Raw genomic sequence first — 16,211 nt, 5'->3', positions numbered from 1 at the left:
AGTCCAGAGCACAGAACACATCCATCCCAATTGCTCACAGCAGGATTCTTCAATGAGGGCAGAAGGGGAAGATGCCAGGGACCACATCCTTTGAGGTTCTGATATGACACAGGGTATGTATTTTATTAGCCAAAAAACTGCCTTGCCTAGATGATTCTGATACCCACTCTCACGCCCCCACTAGGAAGCACAATTCCACACCCAGAGCAATTACTTCACAGAGCCTCACAGTGACAAGTAACCACTTGTGACTGCAGATTCCCAGGTACCACATACTCTTCAGGGAGTAAGGAAAGATCGAATCATTTTTCAGTATATCTTGTTTTCTAAAACACAAGAATAAACTAAGGCATTCTATGTTTTTGCCTAATTAAGGTTGAAATGGAAAGTTGTTTCTGGCTAAATATAAACCAATTAACTATAACACTATTTTCTCTGAGCATTTTTTAAATAATAATTTATTACAAAATAGAAATGCATTTGTATTACAATAACGCTTTTTTCTTTGCTTGAATAGAACCCAGACTTGCACTCTATGAAGATCTTTAAAAATATCAAAACATTTGCCACATATTTGAAATGGTTTATGGTGATCTGTTCTAAAAGAAGTGAAATTCATAGCATCTTAAATGTTCTTTCATCTCTTGGATTTTCTGATTAAAATCTTATTCCTCAATGATTGCTTAAGCAATCTACATTTTAAAGACTTGGGCAGTATTCTAAGAAAACTCTCAGAAGAGCAAATTCAAGGTAAACATCTGCCTATGTGTCCTTTATATAGTGTCATTAAGAAAAAATTAATCAGGTCTCATCTGGCAAAAGCATTTAAGTATAACACATACAGGGAAGCACCAAATTTGGGTCCTTAAGAGAAAGAATGAAGAATTTAGGACAGAGTATGAGTCATATTTTTTCAAGAACATATTTACGTGATCTTAAAAAGATGAGTTCAGAAGGCACCTAATATCTGTAAATTCCAGAATGACAGAAAAAGCATATTGAATTTTGACCTCGTTCTAATTTAAACTCCTCCATTCTCATTTTTGTGTCTTTAATTTTTAAAATTTTCACAGATGTTGCCAGCGTCTCACTTGGGCCTTTCCCTCTCACTCCTGATGACACCCTCCTCAATGAAATTCTCGATAATACACTCAACGACACCAAGATGCCTACAACAGTAAGAAGTTCCTAGAGTTGATCTAGCTCTTCATGTGCCTGTTTTTGTTCTTTAGCAAAACAGGAAAAGAGAATGGATAAACCATCCTTTAAATAATATTAGTGCTGTATTTTTGTGACTCTGGTTAAGAGTCAGTGACTTTGTTCTATTCTTTATTCTCACTTCTTCCTAGGTACTGAGGGGGAAGCATAGATTAAGACCTAGAATAAAAGGGGAGGAGTTACAAGAAACAATTTAATTATAAGCTGTGGAGTGCTGGGGCTCTTTTTCCCCAGCACCTAACAAAACCTTACACACACACACACACACACACACACACACACACATATATATATGCTCTCCAAGTGTTAGAATGAATGAATCAATCAATCAATCATGAAGCTCTTTCGCCACTGAAGTATAATTCCACATTGACAACAAGAGTGAAGGTTTTGTTCTCAGTTATGTCCGGGATGAATAGGTCAAATAGATATCAAAATGATCAAAATCCTGTGTGTAAAACTAGGGAAAAATAAACACAGTGTTCTAAGGCAAAGAGGAGCACTGGCCACCACTCTGAGTGTGAAGGTATGTGGGATGAGAGGATGGTTACAGAATTTAATTGTGGAAGCAGGGAAACACTGTCCTCATTGTCGACAAATTGTCGAACTCTGTAAAATATTTGAAGAGATTTATTCTGAGCCAAATATGAGTGACCATGGTCCATGATACAGCCCTCAGGAAGTACTGAGAGCATGTTTCCAAGGTTGTCAGGGTGAAGCTTGGTTTCATACGTTTTAGGGAGGCATGAGACATCAATCAAATACATTTCAGAAGTACATTGGTTTGGCACAGAAAGGCGAGACAATTTGAGGTGGGGAGGGCTTCCAGGCTATAGGTAAATTTAAACATTTTCTGGTTGACAATTGGTTCAGTTTGTCTAAAGACCTGGGATCAATAGAAAGGAAATGTTCAGGTTAAGATAAAAGGTTGTGTAGACCAAGGTTCTTTTGAAGTCTCATAGTGGCTGCCCTTAGAGACAATAGATGACAAGTGTTCCCTATTCAGACCTTTAAAATGTGCTAGACTCTCAGTTATTCTCTTCAGGATTTGGAGGGCCTGAAAGAAAAAGATCTGGCTATGTTAATAGAGATTCTTTACAGATGCAAATTTTTACCCACAAAGGATGACTTTGCACGGCCATTTCAAAATACGGCAAAGAGACATGTTTTGGAGTAAAAACAAGTTGATTTTCTTCTTTGTCACATAATGTTATGCCAGAGTCAGATTGGAAAGTAAGTCACACTATATAGGGTTAAATAAAACCCATCTGATGAGAATTTATGGTTTGTAGGGCATGACTCCCCAAACCCCTTAGATAGGAATTTGGGCAAGATAAGAAAAACTCAGAGCTTAGTCCTCACTCATTAGCCATGTGTGTAGAGCTTTGGCTGCACAAAGTAGGCAGTAGGCCCCAAAGGAGGCAGTAGTATAAGGAGTGGCAGACTAGAACCTGGCTTCTCACACGGCCACTACCACCAGACCTACCACCCCTGGGGCCTGAGAGGCGACTCCTCTAACCCTTTCCCCTTCATTACAACCTCTCTCCAAGGCACAGGTCAAAGCTTCAGGGCAAAGGCACAAAGTTCAGCCTCACCAGCTCTACAAGATAAATCAGAGATTAGACCCTGCTGGCCATCCTATCTGCCCATTAGGCCACATGGTTCCAGTTTTGGTTGAACTGCTGGCATGAACAAAGAATGAAAATATTGTATTTCGGCCAGGCATGGTGGCTCACGCCTGTAATCCTAGCACCTTGGGAGATCAACACAGGAGGATCACTTGAGCCCAGGAGCTCAAGATCAGCCTAGGCAAGATTGGGAGACCCCATCTTTACAAAAAATTTAAAAATTACCTGGGCATGGTGGTCCATGCCTGTAGTCTCAGCTACTTGAGAGGCCGAGGAGGAAGGATTGCTTGAGACCGGGAGGTTGAGGCTGCAGTGAGTTGTGATCGCCATTGCGCTCCAGCCTGGGTGACAGAGTGAGACTCTGTGTCAAAAAAATAAATTAATTAAAGAAATAAATAAAATATTGTATTTTTCTGAAAAATGCTCTTCCCTCAACAGTGAAAAGTACTGTTGGAAAAAATTGTTGACCATAATTCAGTATATATTCACTATATAATTTCTAAGACAACTCATCTGTCATCTCTTTTCTCACAACCCCTCTGTCCCATCTTCTTCAAAAGCTAATATAAGTTCCTCTCTCTGGTTAAATATCCCCAGAATATTTCATTTTACAGTCATTTAAATGTTCCATGAAACTTCCAATTTGCCTAACAAAATGGAATACTTCTAAAGAATACTGCATGTCAGACTTTTCAGTGTCCCATTGATCCTAGCACCATGCTACACCCATACAGATGCTCAATGTGTGTTTTTTTTGAATGAATGAAAATCTTTTAAACAAACATCAGAAGTCTTTTAAATGTGAATCCACATCCTCCTTGTGTCCTACTAAAGTTAGAGAGAGGCTGTAGTATTGTCCATGCCCATGGCAGAGGGGAGTTTGTGACAAGAAATGAGGAGGAAATACATCTGCTACCATTTATCCAGTTGAGCTCTGTCCCTCAGGGCAATTTCCATTAACTGTTCTCTTCTTTCTGCTTCTGTAACTCTGATTTCACTATAAGAGACCATGTACGTAACCAGAGATATTCAATTTTCTGCAGAGATAATTTTACTTTTTTAAGAAAACTAATGGACCTTAGTATCTTCTGGGTATCCAAGGTTGAAAACTCTGTCAAACCCAAATTTGAAACTGAGCTCTGGGCTTGCTCTGTGTCCTGGAAGCCCATAGGAATTCAGAGCAATGAGAGACCCCTGCTGGTTTCCAGACCAACAGGCAAGAAGGATGACCTCTTGGCCCTTAGTGATGGAGACCAAGTCCAGATCCTCAGAACCGTGCCGCCGTTCTTAGCCACCTGCTTCCAAAGGTGGCCCAAATACATCATTCCTTCTGAGAGAAATTTCAAACTTTCTCTTGGCTTGATAGTATTTTCTAACTAGTTTCAATGTGAAATTTAAGCACAAATTTTCTCATTAAACCAGTCTAGGCTCTTCTCTAAGTTCTAGTTAAAAGGATTTTTATTGCAAAACACTTAAGCCTTCATAATCCACTTCTTGAGACAGTATCAACATATATTATCTAAAATAACCATTTATTTGTGGTTTAGGTTAACAGAAGTCCTTTTTTTTTTTTTTTTAAACTCAGGAAAGAGAAACAGAATTCGCTGTGTTGGAGGAGCAGAGGGTGGAGCTCAGCGTCTCTCTGGTAAACCAGAGGTTCAAGGCAGAGCTCGCTGACTCCCAGTCCCCATATTACCAGGAGCTAGCAGGAAAGTCCCAACTTCAGGTGAGTAGACCCGGCCCATACAACCACACCTCAAGCTCCCACTGAGAGATGGGAGCCGATAGGACATAAACCCTTATGGCAAACAGTTCCAGCTTCTCCTGGCATTCATGTTTAATCATTTAAAAGAAAACCAAAATTACAATGGGCCCTAACATGTTAGAACAAATGGATCTCCAGGAAAGTTTTTCATTCCAGCCTTTCTATTCTCAAAACTTGCAGTGGTCCCCACCTGCCCCCTCTATCCACAGTTTCGGTTACCCTGTCAACCATAGTCCAAAAATATTAAATTGAAAATTCCAGAAATAAACAATTCATTAAGAAGGTCAATAGTAGCCTAACATATGTCACAATTTCTATACCATTTACCTTACTTCGCCTCATCACATAGGCATTATATTGAGAGAGAGAGAACACATTCACATAACTTTTCTTGTAGTATATTGTTACAATTGTTCTATTTCATTATTAGTTATTGTTGTAAATCCTTTACTGTGCCTAATTTATAAATTAAACTTTATCATAGGTATGTGTGTATGGAAAAAAAATGTAGTATATATGGGATTAGGTACTCTCCACAATTTCAGGCATCCATAGGGTCTTGGAATATACCCTCCACCAAGGATAAAAAGGGACCACTGTGTTTACATTTATCTTTCTTCAAAAATTAGTAGGTTTTGCCAACCACGGTGGCTCATGCCTGTAATCCCAGCACTTTGGGAGGCTGAGGCGGGTGGATCAGGAATTCGATACCAGCCTGGCCAACATGGCAAAACCCCGTCTCTACTAAAAATACAAAAATTAGCTGGGTGTGGTGGTGGGCGCCTGTAATCCCAGCTACTAGGGAGGCTGAGGCAGGAGAACTGCTTGAACCCGGGGGGCAGAGGTGGCAGTGAGCCAAGATCGTGCCACTTCACTCCAGCCTGGGTGAAAGAGTGAAACTCTGTCTCAAAAGATAAGTAAACAAATGTAAAATAAATAAATAAATAAAAATTAGTAGGTTTTAAAATCTCATTGAACTGAAAGACATTATGCAGCTGCTCTATGCCTAGACGACCATTATGGTGATGGTTTCACTGGTATATACTTATAGACAAATTCATCAAGATGTATATATTAAATATGTACAGCTTTTGATATGTCAATTATACCTCAATAAAGTAGATTTAAATAAAACAAAATGACTACGTAGGCACCAAGTAGAGAATATGTTGGGTTAAAATATAAATTATTAATTCATAATACTTTGTCTTTACATAATATTTCTATTTTTACAGTTTGATGCAATTTAAAGACACAATATTTTTCATGGGTGATAAGAGGAAGGCAATTATATTGTCCATGTCATCAATTAATAAACTGAGGAGCTTTCCCAAGATGTCTCTTCCATCTCTGACCTTTGTTATATCTGTCTGTCTCTAATTAAATTCAAATCTCTTCAATTCCCTGCAGGATAAATCCAGCTACTATGCTGAGTGTGGCATCTATATACCATAATAAGATCTCTGCCTTTTTTTTTTTTTTTTTGAGCCTCACCATATACCAGTTCCTTATCATCCCCCTCCTTTTCACTCTAGTTTCCAGGAATGCAAACTATTTCCAATTTGTCCCCCGTTTAGCCTTTACATGTGCTGTCTGCTCTGTCTAGAATGCCCTTCTCCAAGTCTTGTTTTACATACTTCAACATGGAAAGTTCCCTCTATTCATTCTGCATCCAGTGTCTCTCCTGGGCTCACTCATTGCTTTCACAACACCCTTTCTTGAGATTGCTTGCTTATATGTCTATGGCCTTTGCTATCTCTACTCCTCCCTCTTCATTCACCCCACTCATCACCACCAGGCTATGAGCTTCTCCTAGAGAACAGGAGCTGTTCTTTTAATCTCTGATGCCTAACCTTCTAATACAGAGTTTGGGATGCAGTTAACTACTCAGTAATTGTTTGTATAAATGCAACTGAAAATAGAAGCATCCATGAGATTACATAACCAAGAACTACAATGTGGACAACAGGAGTGCACATGAATCTTACTCAGCATGGCCAGGGAACAAACAGGCCCCCTTCTCATACTTGGAGAATTCAATACGTACCTCTTCTCACCCTGAGAGGAGATGAATAAGTGAAACATTCTTAACCTCCAGCCTCTCTCTGCATCAGCATTCAGCCAATAAAATGTAAAGAATTCTTTCTATAAATGTCAAAGTAAAAGAATCAGCATGGGGCATTTATGAACCAGAAAACTACTCAGACATGGATTATTAGACCAAATGAATTAAAGAATAGTTTGTTAACATTTCCATTTGTTCTTTGGAACATTCTTTTTGGCAATTCCTTAGTATAGTCAGAGTATCTTCAAAGTAGGATAATTGTCCATAGACTCTTTGATGATCTATTGTCAATTTTCTAAACACTTACAACAATCTGATGTAGAATAATGCAAATATATTGGGATTTTTTAAAAATCAGAGTTCTAGTCCTGTTTTTGCCAAAAATTAGCTCTGAGAAATTGGAGATCCCTGGCCTAACTTCCTTGCTTAGAAATTGTAGAAGATGACCTCAGAGTTCCTTTCCAAGTCTAAACTGCTGTGTATAGACATAATAGCTAACACTTTTCTTAATGCTTTATATGTACTAACTCATTTAATTTTTCATGCAATTCTGTAAGTGAGTAATATTATTTCCCCTTTTTGTAAGAGGGAACTGAGGAAAGGAGATTAATACGTCCAACGGTGCCACTTTTATTATCTGGCAGAGCCAAGATTCCAACCCAGGCAGCCTGGCACCAGAACTCTTGCTCTTAACCACCATGCCATGCCTCCTATTTTTCCCAGATAAATGTTTGTGGGAAGGGACTATTGTATCATCATCAAATGGGCATGTCTTTTGTCTTTTTCTTTCTTTCTTTTTTTTTTGAGACAGAGTTTAACTCTTGTTGCCCAGGCTGGAGTGCAATGGTGCCATCTCAGCTCACTGCAACCTCCGACTCCCAGGTTCAAGCGATTCTCCTGCCTCAGCCTCCCAAGTAGTTGAAATTACAGGCAGGCACCACCATGGCTGGCTAATTTTGTATTTTTAGTAGAGACAGGATTTCACCATGTTGATCAAGCTGGTCTCGAACTCCTGACCTCAGGTGATCCACCCTCCTCGGACTCTCAAAGTGCTGGGATTACAGGCGTGAGCTACCGTGCCCAGCCAAATGGGCATGTCTTGCTAGCCTCTGAAAAACTTATAAGTCAAAGAAGAGTACATCCTGCCCAATCTTGTTCCAGAGACCCCTGGCGTCAGTGCTGCTGGTTCCATTTGCACAGTCGTCACTGATTTCTCTAAGATTGAACCCCTCTGCTTACAACATCTTTTCCCTCCCCAGGTTCCCTAGCAGGGCCCCAACCACCTCACAGCCTGCCATCAGATAACTAATCAGCCCCACCACAGCCCAATGCCTGCATTAGCACATTCAGGCCTAATCAGGAATTAATGGACAGTGCTTCGCAGTAATTTAATTTCCACAATAAACCTAATGAGCAATTTAATACAAATGTCAAAAGGAATCATTTAGTTGTTGTCTGAATGCTTTCTCCTGTGCAAACATTCATGAAAACTCAACACAGCTGCCTTTTTATAGCCCAGTTAACATACATTCCAGCAGAATCAGGGAGGCCCCTGTGCATTTAGTATTATTAATAAGGTTAACTGGGCACTTAATTAGCAATTTAGTGGTTAGTGCTCCATGACTAGAAGGTCCCCAGAAGATTATTTAGCAGAATTAACTGAGGCTTTTGTCATATCCTCCCTAGATGCCTTCCTCACACTCCTAAACAAAGCTGACTCTTAATCAATCCCAGATAGGTTCACAAAGAGGGCATGGACACAAACAATAAATCCCTTCCACCCAAGCCAGTGCCATGGAGCCCTCCTGGAGAGGAGGAGGGCTCTCCCCCGCAGTCCTCCCTGTTGCTGATGCTGCAGCTGCAGGCATCTACAGTGCCAGTCCCAGGGTCGATTGACTGTTTTCATGTATATAACAGCATCTCTGGTATCCTGGAGAAGAAAAATGGATGATTCAGGATCTGAATCTGCTGCTCCAGAAACTGCAGCTCATGTTTAAATGTTAAATCCCTGGAGCTGTTACTGAAATAGCATGGCAAATTCCCTGTGGCCCCAAAGCTGTTTGTCCTAGGAAGCCACAGCAGACGTGAAGCATGTACACAGACCTTCCTGCCCTCAGAATAAAGACTAGCTTTGCAGAACCCAACCTCCTAGATTTCTGTTGAGCCCATGGCAGGGTGTGGGTGGAGACACAGAAACTCGCTCCCCAGGCCTTCTGCCCCTGACCTCTACAGGGACCCTCATCCTGTCCTTCCTCCCTCTGAGTTTCAAAAATGACTAACTAAAGACTTGCTCTGCTCTTTCCAGGCTCCATGCCGTGTGCTCACTTGGGGGAGTAAGAGAAAAAATGGGCTCTCAGGAGCTGGCAATCCAGCAGGAGAAGTAGAGAATAAGAAAGTAAATAATACAAATCACTAACTGCCCAGCTGTGTACCAGGCACTTGTTACTTATTAGTTGTCATTGTTATTCCTTTTTGAGTAAGGAGACCAAGATTCAGAGAGATTAAGCAATAAACTCAGGATCTTGCAGCTAGAAAGTAGCAGAACCAATATTTAAACCCCATCCCGTACAAAGAGCTCCGGATCACCCAAAAGCTGAGCTACCTTCATCACTGTGATTCCTATTATGTTCAGGGAATGAAACTGCTTTTAATATTGTCACAAAAAATATGTATATAATTAGAAGGTAAATCAGTCTGCTGGGGGAAAAAATTTGTAATGCAGTCTAAAGCCCAGTGTAAGTGATTTGGGGATTATCTGTGTATCACTGCTCTAGTCCTTCACACGAACAATGTAAAGTTGGCAGTAATTTTTGATGTGGTGACAACACAGTGGAATGGTAGTGAATTTAGAGAATGAAGAGATGCACTCAACTGAATTAAACAAAATGTGCTAGGTCCCTACTATGTGTATGACAATCTGCTAGATGGAAGGAGGGAGGTAAAGAAAAATGAATAAACAGGACATGGCCAAGGAGCATGATCTCGGTGAGGGAAACTGACATGTACCTCACAGACTTTTATGGGGTATACTGCAATAAACTCTAGAGTAGTAGAGAGAAGAAATAATTGAACCTGACTTTGGGGCTCTACAAATGCTTTTCAGTACAGAAGATGTCTGAGCTGGCTTTGAAAATGGGTGCAGTGTGGGGAGGAGGGAAAGTTAATAAGCAGAAGGTGGAAAAATTGAAGAGAAAATAATTCATAGGAACTTGAAGACATAGAAGTGTATATTGTATGTGGGAAGGAACAGGGGTCAGTTTAGTGTCAGTAAAGGATAAGATATTGGCCAAGGGGATAATGATGGCAGGAAGTGAATGGTAAGGTACCTGGGGGTGGGGTGCAGATTCTGGAGGGTCTTAAATGCCATTCTAAAGAGTTGGATCTTGTTCAATGGGTCCAGCAATGAACTGTTAGTAAAGATTCTTAGTAAAAAGATTAACTTCAAAATAAATGTAGTCAAGGAGATACCTTCTCCTTCCTCCTCTCCCAACACACCCAGAAAACCATTTCTTCTCTGCCCACTCACACACATAAACCCATTTCAGCAGTGCAGGAGTAGGGATAGGGAGGGTATGCCAGCCCTGTGAATGAGAACATGGTGAAAACAAAAGACCTTGTGGAATTCAAACCAACCAGAGTCGGTGGCTGCATGTGGGGGGTGGGAGGGAAGGTATCTAGGGATGCTGCGCTTTCTAGAATGGAAGACAGTCGGGGTTCATGACCCTGTCTGAGACAGAGAGGCTGAGGACAAAGGCAGACTTGGGAAGAAGAGAATGGCTCTGGTTTGGGCAGATTCATTTAGTGGCAAATGTTGGGATATTTATGTGGAGAACTCAAGGCTGCATATCACTGATCAATTAAGCCATGGGAGAAAATGATATCCCCCGGGGACAAGGATAGGAGAGAGGGGACAGGGAAGAGAGGAAAGGGATGGGTGTCTGCTCACCTGTTCAGTTTCACCTTTCACCCTGCTCTCTCTCCCAAGCTTCACTACTCAACCACTATCCCTTCCTCAGTCTCTCTTGCCTCCCAGTCTCCAACAGGAAAGCTGGATGGGGCAGTACTTGTCCATGTGACGGTGTCCCCAGAGCCTAGCACAGCATCTACAGTCGAGCTTCCAGAAGAAAAGAGAGAGTGACTGAGTGAAGCAGGGAGGCTGAAGATGGAAACTCGAAGGCTCCTTATGTTTAAAGTAGAAAGTAAATACAGAAATAGGGTGGAGCAATGAAGATGGAGAGAGTGGTCAGAGAGGTGGAAGAAGAACCAGGAAAGAGCAGGGACACTGTAGAGGGGGGAACAGAAATTGCCACTGGATTTAGAGAGAGCTGGAGAGACAGTGGCCTGGAGAGAATGGCCAGGCTGTAGTAGCTTAAGGATTAGTTAGTACAGCAATTATAAAATATTATAACAGGCCTCATTAGTAAGGTCAAATTAATTAAGAAAATTTATTGTGAAGTCCATATGAATCTAAGAGTAAATCTAATCTATTAGATTAGAATCTATTTCTACCACTTTAAGTACAGCAGCCATTTTGAATGTAATCATCCCTTTCACATTATAGATATTTTCCAAACCATATCATTAATTCAGAAAATATCATAGCTAAAATATTATAGCTAACTCTAGTTATATTATAGTCAGAAAATATTACCCTATGTGTATAAGTAAAACTCCTGTAGACAAAAAAGTTTCCTTCAAATACCACCTTAAAGCTATTTTATATTTTATTTAAAGTAACCGTAAGAGCAGATCAGAACTATCCAGTTACAGCTTTTAAATAAATAGCAAAACACTTTCCTCCAGGTTTTGGAAATCACTAGGAACAAAGAGTTTGGCCTCCTTAGTTGTTTCAATTTTTCTTTTTCATCTGATCAATTTGGAGAGTTTTTTTAAAAGAAAAAATAATCATTTTCCATTTTCAGCTGTTCCCCTAACTCATCAAAAGTGTTCAGGTTTTTCAGTTAGGCAAGAACTGACCCAGCAGAACCAAAGAGTATTTTACAAATTTCTTTCTCTCTGCAGATGCAAAAGATATTTAAGAAACTTCCAGGATTCAAAAAAATCCATGTGTTAGGATTTAGGTAAGTAAGAGAATCAAACTCTTCTCAATTTTTAAATTACTTTCTTCCTATCCTTTTGTAAAAACAATGCCATAAGGATTATAAGGTCCTTTTTCCCCAGTTGTTTAGCTCTGCCAAATCCTGGAAACGGAGTACGTTTCAGATAAAGGAACTGTCTAATTAGAACATGACTCTAGGTGATTCTTAAGGGGTAACACAGGAGCTGTATTCCTTCCTTCTTCTGGGAATCAGAAATAGTGCTCTCTATAGAGAGCTCATCTGCTGTCTTTGGTCATGTGGTTATGAATGAGCTTCTTAGGAAAATACCTCAGTAGAGACAGATGAAAAAAGGTAGACATTAATTGCCTACCTTTTTAACCAGGTGTCTGATTGCCTGGTTTCCTATGGGATGCTAAATAACATCACTATTTAAACAAACCATGCTGCCCAAGAGAGACAAGTGAACAATAAAAAGTCATAGCTATCCGGGTAGGAGAGTTGGGAAAATGGGGTGGAAAGGAATAGGAGCATAAGCAAGACATTCTAAAATATACCTTTTATGTCATTTTGACATCTGATTCATAGTAATCTATTACCACTCAAAAATTACTAAATTAAAATTTTAAATAAAAAAATAAGATCATAAGATAGTGCCACACTAAAGAGGGTTTAACCATATTCCCACATCTTTGGCACAAGGAGGGCTGTATCCTTCAGCATCCCAACACTCTAATGTGGGTTCATGATTGGGGGAAATAATTTTTAAATCTTTTATTGTAAGTTCTCATTTTTCAAAACATCTACAGATGAACTCATAATATGCTATTTTTAAAATGTGCCACAGGGTAAATATCAGCCCTGGTATGAACAGAATGAGATTTCTTGCCCCAAACGAGCTTTGTAAACCAGGGAGCGTGGGCTCCCCCAGAAGTGTTTCTGGCTCCTTCACTGCCTACTGTCTGAAAGCAAGAAGATGTACAGAGCAAGGGCTCCACAGGCCCAGAAAAAGAAATAGCTTTGCAGGGAGCTCTCATGGTTTATTTCTTTCAAAGCTATCAGGCCCCTCTGATTTGTATAACTCCAGAGAAAGGAAATACTGAAAAGTGAAAGTTATAAAAGATGAAACCCTTAATATCTACCAAAGCAGACTCATTTTTCTTTATTTCAAGATGCTGCTCGGTAGTATTTTCTGTGAAATCAGATGGATTAGAGAAAAATAAAAGTTGATAGAAAAATATTCTGCATAAATGCAAAGGTTTTCTGAATAAACCACTGCAGTGGAAGAACAAATTTTTAATTTAAAGCTGAAGGAAATGATGGGAACAGTTGTTTTGGTGAATATTAAAATGTTCATTATCCACCTCCCTTCAATAAATGAAAAACAAAGGTTTAAAAAATCTGTTTTAGAAGTAAACCAAAATGTTAGATGATGAAATTTTACAAGGTAAATATTTTAAAGATATATCTCTTGACACTGAATTTTTCCCAAGTGCTTATCTTTGTAAGGATTTATTATTATTTCTGCCAAAGATGCCTACAAAGTAAGTTTGATCACATTTTCCCAGTGATTTCCATGATGACATGAAGATTTAGTCCACCATAAAATATTTTGGCCCTTGAATACAATAAATAATGTGCTCATGACAGTGGCAAAATTGTAATCATTAATAATGATGCTCAGAATATTATAAAGTAAACATGTTATTAAGGAAATTGCTTTTTTGTGGGCCAGATCCCTGAAGAAGACCAAAAACCCTGTGAGTCTCCTGGTACTGACTGTCCTCCAGCTCATTTGTATAAAGGTTGATTTACAATTTAACAAGTACTTTTTTATCAGTGACTTCATTGAATTCAACGTGACTGGGAAGTAGTTAGGACATGTATCATTAACACAATTATGAAGATGAACAATGAAAGGGCCACTTTAAATATTGCTTTATCTCTCAGCAAATGTGGAAAACTATTAACAATCATGCAGTCTTGTTGGAGGGTATACTCCTTCAAATACTTGTGCACAAATGTTCAAAGCCGCTTTATTCTTAATAGCCAAGACCTGGAAATAACCCAAATGTCTATCAACAGGGCAACAAATTGTCATATATTCTTGCCATAAACAACTTCTCAACAAAGAAATGAACTATTGGAATACACAACAACATGGGTGCATCTCAAAATAACTACGTTGAGTGAAAGAAGCCAAACAAAAGTACATCATGATTTTATTTATAATAGACTCTAGAAAATGCAAACTGATTTACAGTAACAGGAAACAGATCAGCAGTTGCTTAGGAAGGTGAGGCAGATAGGGATAGAAGGGGAAGGATCACACAGTAGGATGAGTAAAGCTTTGCGATTGATGAATATGCTCACTATCTTGATTGTGGTAATGGTTTGACAGGTGTATGGCATCAAAATTCTTGGATCGTATACCATAAATATGTCCCATTTGTTTATTACAATGATACCTCAACAAAACAATTATTTAAAAATTAAAAGGACTAGGGTCTTGACCCAGGAAGCCTGGCCTCCTTACAGAACCTCATGGATTACAAACTATTGCTGAAAACAAGCAAGAGGGAGGATGAGTGTCTGGTTGGTAGAGAAGGAAGTCTCACCCCATACAGCAGCACTAGTTAGATTCTTCCTTGCCTCCACAGAAGGAGGGTTGTGGCATGCCTGTAGCATGTACATTTCAGTCATATGATATCTGGGGATGAAAGTTACATTAGTTAATATAGTCCAGGCAGAAAGGGCAACAACCCCAATCCCATCACATGTGTAGAGTGTCTTTGGCAGCAACTACCATTTGAAATGTAAAAGGAGAAAGCTGGACATAGCTACTAAACTGAATTCATACATGTGTCCAAAGGAGTGCAAAATGTGTTCATCAGTTTGGTGACTAAATGGTCTTTTTTCATGCACAAGCAGGTGGTAGCATGGAAAAATGAGCCAGGCTTGAGGTCAGGAAGGCCAGGATTTCAACCCTGCAATTCCCATTTGACACTTCCTTCTATGTGCCTGTTCCCTTTTCTGTGAAGCTGGGATTACATTGCTGAAAAGATTAAATGAGAATGCATGTAAATTGTTTAGTACAGACCACTCACCCAGTAAACAGGTGGTGGTTTTTCTTGCAAGCTGTCCCATGGTGAATTGGATCAATCCCTCAAAGCTTACTGATAGCAACAATTCAAAACATAATCTGTCAAGAAAACACCAGTTCCACGGTTTTGCCTCAGATAAATTATCTTCAGGAATAAACTAATCATTTAATGACAGTAAGAGCTGAGAAATCCATTTACAAAATACTTTTTTAAAATGTTCTGGCACCAGTACCCCCCAAAATGTAAAACATGTAGGATAGATTTCCAGCCTTTTTAGACAGAATATGAAGAAATTAAGGAATGTAAGAAGAAGACCAAAAGTGCAGATAATCTTTGAACTAAGGCTCAAATCCTAATCAGAAACATATAATGATGTTTACTTCTTAGATTCATATCTCTCTCAAAGTTTCCATTCAAATTCTGATGGCAGTTTATATGAATCTTTCAAAGCTCTGAACAAACAAAAGAGACAATGGAAAGAAATATTTTTTTCTTTTATATATAAAATAATTCATTGAATGTCTCAATAAATGTCATTAAATTTTTTTCTCTTTTTCATGTTTCCATTGTGCATGATGAAATGAAGACCAAAGAAAGAAAAAGATGGGTAATTTGGACTTTAAGTTTTGAAATATAGTACATTCCCGTCTCCCCCAAATTTATATACTGATTTTGCACAAATAATTTTTACATATAATGTCTTGGATAAGCTCATTACTTTTTGATGGTTTCTTATTTAAATGGAAGTAATTGAACAATTGTCCAGTAGTTAAAAAAAAAAAATTCTCTTATCAAAGTCACTATGTGAGATACAGGTAAATATTTCCTTGGTCAGCTGAACAGGATTTTATCATACTCAAGGTATAGCTAGAAAAACATAAAAACACTATCTGTGCTGCAAGCATAATTATTTCTTAAATGCCATTTGTAATGGGCAGTTGTCTATCTGAAAGCACACACATACATGGAATCAACCTAAGTCTGGAATAAAGCAGAGAAACTAATTTGCTCCTTTCCAAGGTCAATGTGAACTGAGAAAAGGGCCCACTATACCTTGGAGAGCTCAGTAATAAGAATCAACTTTGGCTCTGTAATTGACTAGTGAAATAACGAACGATAGACTCTAAATGATTGTGTCATCTGAAAAACCACCAAGAATACACGTGATCAGTTTCTGTGGCCTTTAAAACACTTCTACATCACTCTGTCTAGATTTATGACACGAACTAAAGGTAAAACCTAATTCCTGAGGACAGAGACATAGAGAATCCTGTTTCATTTTTGCATGCAAAAAAGCTTTGAGTTAATGAATAGGATAATAAATACTGTTACCTATGTCCTGCTTATTTTTCTCTTTTCTCACACCTTCCTTCT

At 39.0% G+C, this 16,211-nt stretch overlaps 1 protein-coding gene across 1 annotated transcript in view; it reads left to right on the top strand.

Annotated features, from left to right (window-relative positions):
• The window catches only part of IMPG1 (interphotoreceptor matrix proteoglycan 1), a 128,988-nt gene that overhangs the window by 26,620 nt on the left and 86,157 nt on the right, over positions 1-16,211 (top strand). The window contains exons 6-9 of the mRNA XM_009451658.4: positions 1,074-1,177; positions 4,432-4,572; positions 11,699-11,757; positions 15,424-15,444. Of these exons, the coding sequence (XP_009449933.3) occupies positions 1,074-1,177; positions 4,432-4,572; positions 11,699-11,757; positions 15,424-15,444 (325 nt within the window). The remainder of the gene's footprint in view (positions 1-1,073; positions 1,178-4,431; positions 4,573-11,698; positions 11,758-15,423; positions 15,445-16,211) is intronic.

The sequence above is a fragment of the Pan troglodytes genome, chromosome 5 (genome assembly GCF_028858775.2).
Source record: "Pan troglodytes isolate AG18354 chromosome 5, NHGRI_mPanTro3-v2.0_pri, whole genome shotgun sequence".
In the NCBI taxonomy this organism is placed as follows: domain Eukaryota; kingdom Metazoa; phylum Chordata; class Mammalia; order Primates; family Hominidae; genus Pan; species Pan troglodytes.
Note: the sequence above shows the minus strand (reverse complement) of the source record. Positions and strands in the feature narration are given on the sequence as shown.